This window comes from Lynx rufus, unplaced genomic scaffold (assembly GCF_022079265.1).
Source record: "Lynx rufus isolate CCGP_SWC_20201006 ecotype Redwood Valley unplaced genomic scaffold, mLynRuf1.p SCAF_9, whole genome shotgun sequence".
NCBI classification, from domain to species: domain Eukaryota; kingdom Metazoa; phylum Chordata; class Mammalia; order Carnivora; family Felidae; genus Lynx; species Lynx rufus.
The window spans coordinates 64,986,835-64,999,185 of NW_025814897.1; the positions used below are offsets into that span (position 1 = coordinate 64,986,835).

At 44.7% G+C, this 12,351-nt stretch overlaps 1 protein-coding gene across 1 annotated transcript; it reads left to right on the forward strand.

Moving 5' to 3' along the window:
* The first annotated feature begins 4,587 nt into the window (after positions 1-4,587).
* EIF3F (eukaryotic translation initiation factor 3 subunit F) lies at positions 4,588-12,034 on the forward strand. Its single transcript, XM_047071125.1, has 8 exons — positions 4,588-5,000; positions 8,241-8,311; positions 8,552-8,631; positions 9,034-9,171; positions 10,337-10,428; positions 10,848-10,984; positions 11,120-11,233; positions 11,808-12,034. Exons 1-8 carry the CDS (start codon positions 4,601-4,603, stop codon positions 11,883-11,885), a joined length of 1,110 nt encoding a protein of 369 aa, XP_046927081.1. The 5' UTR covers positions 4,588-4,600; the 3' UTR covers positions 11,886-12,034.
* The last annotated feature ends 317 nt before the right edge of the window (positions 12,035-12,351 follow it).

The window sequence follows — 12,351 nt, forward strand, 5'->3', positions numbered from 1 at the left end:
CATTGGTCTTTTCTAGCCTTCAGATTCAAGCTGAAACATAGGCTCTGCTTGGGTCTTGAGTCGGCCTGCTTTTGGACTAGAACTACATATTGGCTCTCTTGGGTCTCCAGCTTGTTAAGTAAATATCTTAGGACTTCCTAGCCTCTATAATCACATGAGCCAATCCCTTATTTAAATATATGTATATATTTAGGGATACCTTGGTGGCTCAGTTGGTTAACTGTCCGACTTTGGCTCAGGTCATGATCTCATGGTTAGCGGGTTCGGGCCCCGTGACAGGCTCTGTGCTAACAGCTCAGAGCCTGGAGCCTGCTTCGGATTCTGTGTCTCCTTCTCTCTCTGCACCTTCCCCACTCACACTCTGTCTCTCTCTCTCAAAAATAAAACAAACATTAAAAAAATTATATATATATAATTTTAACATATACATTTATTTATATTTATACATATTTAAAATATATTATATATACATATATATACATCATATATATGTATATTATATATGTATGGCATGCCTGGGAGGCTCAGTTAGTTAAGTGTCCAACTTCTGCTCAGATCATGATCTCACAGTACATGAGTTCGAGCCCCACATTGGGCTTCCTGCTGTCAGTGCAGAGCCCACTTCAGATCCTCTGTCCCTCTCTGTCTCTACCCCTCACCCATTCACTCTCTCTCTCTCTCTCAAAAATAAAAAAATAAAATAAACATTATATATATATATATATATATGTATATATATCCTGACCAGTACGCTATGTGCACAACACAATTCCCATATTCAAGGGGACAGCTCATTTTTCTCTCTCCCCATGCCTTCTGCCCTTTCATAATGAACCTAGGCCTCAGAGTTTCTATTCATAGGGTTCAGCCTGCCTGGATCCCTCAGTCAGTGATTGAAAAGTCAGCATCCTGGATGTATGTACTTCCTTATCCTAGCCGGTCAGCATTCTCTCCCTGCCTGCCTCTTAGCCATGTGGCTGGAGAAAAATACAAAAGCTAACCAGATCCTTGAGGTCTCCAGGCTTAGCTGGGCTCTCTCATAATTGATCAATGCCTTTAATGACTCACTCTTGGCCCCTCTTCCACTGCCCAAAGACTGAGTCCCACCCTTGCACTTCCATTCTCAACAGATCACCATGGCTTCACTTCCCTGAGAAAACTGTCACTTGACAGGAGGTCCTGCAACTTCCCTTCATTCCTCAATTCAAAGTGTCTGATTCTTTTTTAAAAAAATTTTAATGTTTACTTATTTTTGAGAGAGAGAGAAAGAGCATGTGTAAGGCAAGGAAGGGGTAGAGACAGAGGAAGACACAGGATCCGAGGCAGGCTCTACACTGACAGCAGACAGCCCAATGCGGGGCTTGAACTCATGAACAATGAGATCATGACCTGAGCTGAAGTTCGACGCTCAACCAACTGAGCCACCCAGGTGCCCCATGTCTGATTCTTCACCCACCCCTTTCTCTTTTCCTTCCAGAGAGAAAGGTCTTCAGGACATTGACATCAAGGTAAAGTTCTTGGTGATGAAGTATCCACAACCAACTCAAGTAAGTGGATAGAGGTCCCAAGGGTCAGTTCGGAGCAACAACACCTCTTCATCACAGGTGATTCTCTCCTCTGGCCTTTTCCCATGGGATGATCTCAGGGGATCAGCCCTTGCTAAGGCAGATCCACTAGCATCCATAAGGGAGGCCACAGCCTGAGGCAGCCTCTCTTGCATGTCCCTCACTCTATGCAAGAACATCTCTTTCATCTAGACTTCTCCATTCAGGTCCTCTTTCCTCCCTTCTTTCATTAGATGGTTCTTCTCACATGTGTATTCAATCTTTCTCTTTCCTCTAGATCTTCACCCTTAGTTTAAAGTACACTTAAAACTCTTCCAGTCCAGGGGACTGAGAAGTGTCCCCTTCTCAGTCCTATTGTTCCCCTCTGCTACTGCCTTAAATGTCTCCTCTCCTTTCCACCAATTCTCTTGAGAGAGCAGCCAGCACTCACTGCCATCAGTTTCCACTGACCATTCTCTCCCGCCTGAATTCTGATTTCCATGCCCACCCCACCATCAATTCCTCGAATACTGTTCTGCTAGAGTTGTTAAAGATCCCAGTTACAAAATCCAAGCCTCGAGGCGCCTGGGTGGCTCAGTCAGTTGAGCGTCCGACTTCAGCTCAGGTCATGATCTCACAGTCTGTGAGTTTGAGTCCCGCATCAGGCTCTGTGCTGACCGCTCAGAGCCTGGAGCCTGCTTCAGATTCTGTGTCTCCCTCTCTCTCTGCCCCTCCCCCACTCATGCTCTGTCTCTCTCTGTCTCAAAAATAAATAAAGCATTAAAAAAAAATCCAAGTCTCTTTTCAATCCTCCTCTGATAGGCTGTTCACCTGTGTTTAGGGGAATTAAAAGAAAGAACATATGTCTGCCCAGAATATTGACAGGGGAGCTGGATCATATAAATTCTAATTACGGAACATAGTTCCAAGAGAAAGCAGCTCTTGGACATGAGAGTAAGGGCTGAGAAGTCCAACCTCACCCACCCACCTTGCCAACTAGCTGCCAGGACTTGACCTAATTAAGGGAGTTGATTGGTTTCCTAACAGGCAGATATTATCATTCCCATGGTACTGAGAAGGAAACTAAGACTCAGAAAAAATTATAGATTGCCCAAAGTTACATAGTACACTAGAATCAGAGCTCCTCCCATTACATAGCAGTGATAATAGCTACCACTTAATAATAATAACTGCTGGGGGTGCCTGGGTGGCTCAGTCGGTTAAGCGTCTGACTTCGGTTCAGATCATGATCTCATGGTTCATGAGTTCGAGCCCCACATCAGGCTCCCTGCTGTCAGTGCAGAGCCTGGTTCTGATCCTCTGCCACCATCCCCCGCCCCTCCCCCATTTGTGTTCTGTCTCTCTCAAAATAAATAAACTTTAAAATAATAATAATAATAATAATAACTGCTGTATATCAGGCATATGCTGAGAGATTTACAGAGGGTTACTCATTTAACCCTCTCCCAAGTATCTCCACCTGATCACACGACAGTTCTGCTTGGATGTCTAATAAACAACTCAAGGATGACACCTCCCAAATTGAACTTGGGATCTTTTCCAAAAAAACTGCTCCACTTGTAGCTTTTACTATCTCAACTGGTGACAACTCCTTCATACTAGTTGTTCAGCACACACACAAAAATGGAGTCATCCTTGACTCTTCTCTTTCATACCTCACATACAATTCCTCAGAAAATCCTGTTGTCTCTATCCTCAAAATATGTCCCTAGTCTACCAACCTGTCACCACTTCCACTGCTACTGGCCTGGTTCCCACCACCGTCACCTCTCGCTTAGGCTACCTGCTAATCTCCTAAAAAGTCTTCTTGCTCTTTCTCTCTCACCCTCCTCTCCTCAACAACCACCTGTCCCTGGCCCACTCTATTCTTCTCAAAACATCCAGAATGATCCTTTTAAAACTAAGACTGATCATGACCTTCCCCTGCTCCAAACCCTGCAATGGCTCCCCTCCTCTCTCAGAGTAAAAGTCAAAATCCTTATCATGGCTTAGTACGTCCTTAATGATCTGCTCCCCAACTCCTATTCAAGGGTCCATCTCTGCTATTCCCCATTATGATCTGAACACACCAACCACCAAATAGTCTTCTCACATACTCCAGGCCTGCTCCTGTCTTTAAAGCCTTTGCATTGCTGTTCCTTCGACCTGAAGGCTCTTCTCCCCAATTATAGCCACCCCCTTCACCTCCTTCAATCAACTCAAACCTTGCATTCTCATTGTGACCTACCCTAGCTTCTGATTCCCCCTTACTCCCCGCTAATTTTTCCTTTTTCATAGTTCTCATTATCTTCTAACATATTATATAATGTACTTATTTGTCTCCCTCCACTAGATGGTGAATTTTGGGAGAACAACAATCCTTGTTTCATTCATTGATATATCCCAAGGGACTAAAACAGCATCTGGCACATATTCAAACGGCTGAATAGAATAAGCCACCGCATTGTCTTCTTATGACTCTGTCAAGAAGTGCCGTTAAAGGCACTTTACCATTCACTATCCTGGGGTGCTGGGTGGCTAAGTCAGTTGAGTTTCCAATTTCCACTTAAGTCGTGATCTCACGGTTGAAGAATTCGACCGCCTCCGCTCTGCGCTGACAGCTCAGAGCCTGGAGCCTGTTTGGATTCTCCCTCTCTCCCTCTCCCCTGCTCCAACTCTCTCTCTCTCTCAACAATGAATAAACATTTTAAAAAATTTTTTTAATTCACTGCCTTTTTGAAGTCTGAAAACAGGAATTACAACCCATTCTCCGCTCTCTGGGTCCATCTGGCTGCAGCTGTGCAGACTGAGCTGTTTCCCTTTCTCAGCAGGGGTCCCAAGTTTGCTCGGAACTATTTAGCTCGCCTCTCACTGAGTGCTCATGGGACAGAAATTAAAGAGCACAAACTCAGCAGGAAATTGTAGTGCCGTGAGAAACATCATCAGTGACCAATAGGCACAAAGATCTGGTTCACGTGGTGCATATTCAGCCTATCGTGCCCCTAATATTCTTCAACTCACTCCCTTCCGTTCCTGGCTCCTTCTTTCTCGACAAGATGGCCACACCGGCACCACCGGCGAGTGCGTCTGCCGCCACTCCAGCTCCAGCCGCAGCTCCAGCCGCGGCCCCACCCTCGGTCCCAGTCCCGTCCCCAACCCCAGCCTCAGCGCCAGCCCCGTCTCCTGCTCCAGCGCCGGTTCCGGCTCCAACGCCGGCTCCAGCCTCATCCTCAGACGCGGCGGCTGCAGCGGCTACGACCACGGCTCCGGGCCAGACCTCGGCCTCAGCGCCGGCCCCAGCGCAGACCCCTGCGCAGTCACTGCCCGGTCCTGCTCTTCCAGGCCCCTTCCCCGGCGGCCGTGTGGTCCGGCTGCACCCGGTCATTTTGGCCTCCATCGTGGACAGCTACGAGCGACGCAACGAGGGCGCTGCCCGAGTTATCGGCACCCTGCTAGGTGAGTGGTCAGACACAATCGTCTGAATCTTCTTCCTCCCACCTCCTTCTTCTCTTGTTCCCCTCCCTTCCCATCCCCATTGACCTCTTACCTATTCTTCCATGCCACCTTCCTGCCGCGACTTACCTCCTTAAGGAACTTGAACTTCCCTGCCACATTTCTGTCACTTCGGGTGGCATAAAATACGTAAGCAGTAGTTAGTTATTGAAGAAAAACCGTATGCGGAATGATTTACATTTTTTTAATCTGCCCAGTAGCATTTCAGGCCAAGTGTGACCAAAAATGAGTTCAGATGCTGAGTAGGAAGTCAGAAACATTTGACTCCCTAAACCCAATGACCACGTTTTCCCCCCTTTCCTACGGACTAAATTTCTTTATTTTCTAGGTGTTTACAAAGACATTTTTAACCACTTGAGAAAGGAGTGGGGAGATCTGTAAAAAGACATCCCTTTGAACAAGCAAACCGGTTTGTCAGAAACTTGTTTAGGGCTTCAATAATCCTCTCTTTTCCTAAACGTTTAAGCCTGATCTTTTTAATTTATTTGTTTATTTTTATTTATCTTTTTAATTTACATCCAAGTTAGCATATAGTGCAACAATGATTACAGGAGTAGATTCCTTAATGCCCCTTACCCATTTAGCTCATCCTCCCTCCCGCAACCCCTCCAGTAACCCTCTGTTTGTCTGCCATATTTAAGAGTCTCATATGTTTTGTTTCCCTCCCTGATGTTATATTATTTTTGCTTCCCTTCATTTATGTTCATCTCTTTTGTATCTTAAAGTCCTGATATGAGTGAAGTCATGTGATATTTGTCTTCCTCTGACTAATTTCACTTAGCATAATACCCTCCAGTTCCATCCATGTACTTGCAAATGGTAAGATTTCATTCTTTTTGATTGCTGGGTAATACTCCATTGTACGTATATAGGGGTGTGTGTGTGTGTATACATCTTCTTTATCCATTCATCCATCGATGGACATTTGGGCTGTTTCCATACTTTGGCTATTGTTGATAGTGCTGCTATAAACATTGGGGTACATGTGCCCCTTTGAAAGAGCACACCTGTATCCTTTGGATAAATACCTAGTAGCACAGTTGCTGGGTCATAGGGTAGTTTTTAACTTTTTGAGGAACCTCCATACTATTTTCCAGAGGTAAGGCTGATCTTCTGTCCATTAGTCTCCCTAATATGTTAAAGTAATTTGTAAAATGGAGAAGCACTAGAGAGAGATTACTGATAATATGCCTCTTTCTCTGGGTACTGCTGATCCCATCAAGTTCATTTTCATTCCATCTTTGTCCCCAATTTTAGATACTTTTGTGACATGTAATAGTTCTTCCACCATAGAAGACAATTGGTGTATTGCAAGGAAGACAAGATTGTAGGTAGATTGCACCAAATATTAACCATGTGCCTTGGAACAAATTACCTAAAGTCTAGTTCTGTCCGGGGCAGGGCGGGGGGACAAATTACCTAAAGTCTAGTTCTGTCCGGAGCATCTAACTGCTGGGACACATGAGCTACAAAACAGCCATTAGTTGCCATCCTCCACATCAGGGCTCTCCCCCTGCAACACACAAACATAGTCTCCCTTTACTTATTTTTGAAGGTTTAGCATTTTACAGGAACTTCAATTGATCCATTATCTTCCAAACATTGCCAAAGTTTTTCTGAAACCAAGACTTTGTATTCTCTTTGCCACAAGTGCCTTCCCTGATCTCCCTCATTTGTTCCAAGTTCCTCTCATCTTCCAGGTTCCCAGGAAAAGTGTTAATTAAGTATCAGTCCTTCATCCCATACCGCCACCCTCACCCCCACTCCTAACTTCCCAAAGTATAATAGCTTTCTGTAACTATGTCCTGCTTTGAGCTTCTGTAACAAATGATTTTTGCAACATTAACTTGGCACTTGACAAAGACTACTCTTTCAGCTGCACTGCCAAATTTTCCAAACTCACATGCATGAGCTATTTAACTAAAGAAACAGTTCTCCACTGAGGGAGAGTATTAAGTACCCCAGATACTATAGTGACCTTATTTAGTGACCTGTAATCTACATCTTAAGATGCTCTTCTGGACTGGAACCATGGTACAATGCTAGGTGTTACAGGGATAGTACTTACTGAAAAATGAAACAGACTCTTCTTACTAGGAGCTTATATATTTTCTCAGACATTAATTCATGAAACATTTAATTTGGCTGAAAGAAGTCAGTGGTATCTTTTAAGTACCATAAAATTGTTTTAAATATTTGTAATTCAAAGTTTGATAAAACAACATCTACTCTAACCTTCAATTCAAGATGAAGATCTACTCATTCAAATAATTAGAATACAATATGATAAATGCTCTAATAGAAGGTTATCATAGCAGCATGGAAATATAGAAGACTCAAAACTGCTTCAGAAGTCTGAAATGGTCAAGTCTATTGAATGCTGATGAGAGGTCAAATAAGAGAAAAAGTATTTACCCACTGGGTTTGCGGACATAGTTTCACCTAAGGGAGCAAAAACCATAGTGAAGTGGAATTAAACAGACATAGGTGTGGACAGCATTGTGGTCACTAGTATAGAGGGCAGGGCTTGAAGCCTGGTATGGACAGTGCCAGTAGATTAGAAAAAAATGGAGAACCCAAGGGACCAGCAGTCTTAGGTCAAGAAACAAACGTAATGGGAGTAAGGGTATCAAAACTAGAATAGGAGTTTGTGGTAAAAGACTGATACTGATGTTTAAGGTTCACAGGTAGAAGGTTTCTGGATGGTGATGGGGCTAAGGTTATGACCATGGGACTAGATGACTGAAGGGAGGTACAGGTGAAGCTCCCTAACACTGTGCTTTGGGACTAGGCTACTGTATGGGTGCCCTGTGTAGACATTATTAGAATTTTCCAGGTAGTTCTGCAGATTGAATTATAGGGAGAAAATCTAGAGGCTGAAAATGAAGGTCATAGAAAAAAGACCTGGAGTAGGACTGGTAGCAGGATGGAACAGATAAGCAGAAGAAGACCTTGTGAAGGAAGAATAGACCCCATATGTTGATGGCTAAAGCAAAGAGAGCTCGCTTCAGAGCTTCAGCTCTCTGGAGAATCCTGGTCCCACTGATGCATATGGCTAACTTAGAATTTACAAATTCAATTTGTTCATTGACTTTGAGGAGGCCTCTGAAAGCATTTGGAAAGTGGTCGGAGGCTGCCGAGTGCCCTAGGGTCTTGTAACACGTGGACAATTCTCTCTCACAGGCACCGTTGACAAGCATTCAGTGGAGGTCACTAACTGCTTTTCAGTGCCACACAACGAGTCAGAAGATGAGGTGAGTGGGAGCTTGAGCTGCCACTGTGTGGTCTATAACTGTTCGTTTGCTAGGCTCTCCTTAAGGCTTCTCCTGCACAATACGTTGTGCTTCTGTAACTAAAAGTTCAACAAAGAACCTTCTTTCTATGGGTATATACTTCCTGGGCCTCTTGTCTGCTGGGGTGGGCTCTGGTCCTTTTCATCCATTTTTTCTATGGGCTTCTAGCTTCTTAGCTTCCTTTTCTGCTTTTCTTCTAAGGTGGCTGTTGACATGGAATTCGCTAAGAACATGTATGAATTACACAAGAAAGTCTCTCCAAATGAGCTCATTCTGGGCTGGTAAGTTGGTTGGGGGAATGGAAAGTGTTGGTGATTGCCAAGGTTTTTTGCTACCAGGCTAGTTATTCTACTCCCTTTTGGAGACAGAGTATTGAAAGTGTATTACTTCAGGGATCTGTGAATTTAATGTGTCTTGCTGGCAGTTCTAATCTCATGAGGCCAAGAATATTTACTTTGAATTGTAGCTTTTACTGAGCCAACTATTTTTGCCTTGCTGATGACTTGTAATGTTTCAAGAGCTCTGAGTCAGCCTTTGATTTGAGTTAATACAGTTTTCAGTGTAGTCTTTTTGCATTTAGGTTGCACTGGAGGTAACGCTACCTAGAGACACCCATTTTACCCTTGCGTTTGGTATTAATGTTACATGTAGACTTGAATCCACAACTATGTTTCATTTTCCAGGTATGCCACAGGCCATGACATTACAGAGCATTCTGTGCTGATCCATGAGTACTATAGCCGGGAAGCCCCCAACCCCATTCACCTCACCGTGGACACGAGCCTCCAGAATGGCCGCATGAGCATCAAGGCCTATGTCAGGTGACCGGTGTCTTGGGGCACAAGGCCATAAAAGGCTGTCTGGTTCCTACCATGCCTGGATGACACCCACCTCCACCCCAAGCAGGTTTAATCCTTCAGTATATAACTCATTGCCTCATAAGGAAATCCATTCCTCCCTCTCAACAGTTATCGTTAGAAGGGTTTTACTCTGAAACAAAATTTGTCCCTCAAATATCCACTTGCTGATACCAGTTGTACCCCAGATTTCTACTTATTTCTCTTAACCAATTTCAGATGACAGACCTTTAGGTATTTGAGCAAACTGTCATGTTTTTCCCGTCATCGTTTCTATAAGCTAACTCTTCACGGTTCCTATAGCTGATCCTCACTGCTTTTGGTCATGTTCACTGCTTTTCTGAGTAACCCTTTGTTAATCATTATTCCTGGATACACAGGACTCAGAGTCATACAGATTAAAGGATGGCTGTCCTTTGTGACTACATCTATTACCCCAGGGTCGAGTACAGTTTTGGTGACAATAACATTATAGCATTGACACGTTGAGCTTGCAGGCAGTTAAAATTCCTGTTGACAGGGGAGGCATGCTGAAGAAGGGGCTGCTGGGAGAGTTGGAAGGATTATCTTTTCTGGTTAGAATGAAGGCATTTCTTAGCGTATCTCTTACGCTGTTTGATTTGGTGCACTTTCTGTGTGTGACATAATGTAACAGACTTTGGTCCAGGTGAAAATATATAGTTGACATAGTAAAGGCAGTCACCTTTAGTGAGATTTCTTAAAGCACCTAATCTAGTCTTGGTGGGCTGGAGTCAATTTGCTTTTTTCAGTGCTAATGAAGGGCACAGTCTCATAGAAGACCTATGGGTGGATATCTGGGCAGCCAGCTCCACAAGGAAATGCAGCATCCTGTTTCATCACTGATATTGCAGTGAGTGAAACATTCATCTGAAGGGACCAAGTCAGATCTGCAGGCTGAGTCCCCTCTCGCAGGCCAGGCTTCATTGTGTGTGAAGTGAGCTGAAGGAAAAATGTGACTTGCTCCCATGAGACCTCAGGTTCAGGTGGTTTCAGCCTTGTCTCAGAACCTTGGAACCCATAACCTTGGTATGACTGCTTTCCCAGCCTGGACTAGACATGGAAGCCCTCTCCCAAGGCTATTTACTTACCTTGACTTCTCTCTCCCCAGCACTTTAATGGGTGTCCCTGGGAGGACCATGGGGGTGATGTTCACACCTCTGACCGTGAAATACGCGTATTATGACACTGAACGCATTGGAGGTGAGTAACCTTCCCATACCCTCTTTTGAGGTCTGACACTTTTCAGAGCACAGGGTAGCTGCTCTCTAACAAGAATGGAGGGCTTTGGGTAGGTTGAAGAGGAACCGTTGATCTAAAGTCTGTGATGATTAAAGTCACAATCGTTCTCCATTATAAACGAACTTCCAGGAATTATTTGTGCAATTAGAATGGGAAATTATCAGCACCAGAGGCTACATGGCCATTCATATAAGACCAAAACCAGTGATTAAGCTCTAGCAGGAGGAAGAGAAGCAGCTAAGAGCAGAGCAGGGTTTCAGAGAAGTTGGCTGTATCCAGAGGGAAGTGAGAAAGTTAGCAGAATGATTAGAGATAGTCTCTTCCCTGATGGAATGACTGAAATGTCTGTGCCTCTTCTATCCCCCAACCTGTTCCCACAGTTGACCTGATCATGAAGACCTGTTTTAGCCCCAACCGGGTGATCGGACTTTCAAGTGACTTGCAGCAAGTAGGAGGGGCATCGGCTCGCATCCAGGATGCCCTGAGCACAGTGTTGCAGTATGCAGAGGATGTGCTGGTGAGGAGGGGGAAGGCGAGAAAGGAGGAGGGCATAGATCTCCACTCTGAGATCTCTGAGAGGTGTACTGGTGAAGTGACAGTCCCTGGTGGTGAGAATTAACTGTGCCTCACTGAATCTTTGTTTGGTGCTTAGTCTGGAAAGGTGTCCGCTGACAATACTGTGGGCCGCTTCTTGATGAGTCTGGTTAACCAAGTACCCAAGATTGTTCCTGATGACTTTGAGACCATGCTCAATAGCAACATCAATGTAAGTGCCATCCCTGGGCTTCTGGGAGCTTGTGTCTTCCCCCACCTCAGCCCATGCACACAAATGTGAAGGGAGATGACCTAGAGGGGAACAGAGGAGAAAGGGCTTTGCCGTTGGCCCCTTGCAGTCCAGGTTGGGAGGAAGGAAGAGGTGGTACATGTGTTTGGGGAGGTCTTCTGCCTTCTCTTCTTTGATTCCATTATCTCAGGAACTGCTGATACTACTGTGACTTGCTATCTAGATTCATGGTCAAAAGAAATGCTAAATTCAGAGGTTAACGAAAATGCAATTTCTTATTTTCCCCATCTGGGTTCACAGACTTCCCGCCCCCCATATCTTACCCCAGATCTTGGCTAAAGCACCCCACTTTTATAAGTGTATCAGTAAAGAAGAGAAAGCGTTCTCAAACATTTCATTCTTATCTTCCACCTTTGAGTCTTGTTCAACCTCTTCTGAGCTGTTATTTGTCCAGGACTGCCCTCTACCCAGTGTTCACCATGGAGCTGGCCAACCCCAGACTTTCTTCTCCCTTTCTGCCCAACCCCTCTCTTATTGTGGCTTCTTCCTCTTCCAGGACCTGCTGATGGTGACCTACCTGGCCAATCTCACGCAGTCACAGATTGCCCTCAATGAGAAACTTGTAAACCTGTGAATGGGCCCCAAGCAGCACTCCTGCCAATCTGGGCCACCCCAGGACTCAGAATGGAGTGTTGTAGGATGGTTTCCTTGTGGTTTGAGTCACACTGAGTCAGTCAGCTGCTTGTGACTCTAAATAAACATAGCCTACCTTTTGTAAATGAATCCATCTTATATGAGTTTACTGCTGGGTGGAGGGAGAGCTCATGCAAAAACCAGGAAGTGAATACTTGGGTAGAAGTTGGTTGTGTGTTGGTGACTCGCCATCAGTAGTTGCACCCATAACCCAAGTCCAAGCCACTTTTGACCTGCCCCCAGACCAGACAGCCTTCTTTGCACAGTGGTTTCACAGAGGTACTTTCTTCCCGCTCTTTTGCCTATGATTAGAGCAAACTGAACCTTCAAAAAAACATTTTTGTCACTTCTCTTCCATAGTGCCTCACATGAATGACAGTACAAAGTGTTGCCCTGTGCACAATTAG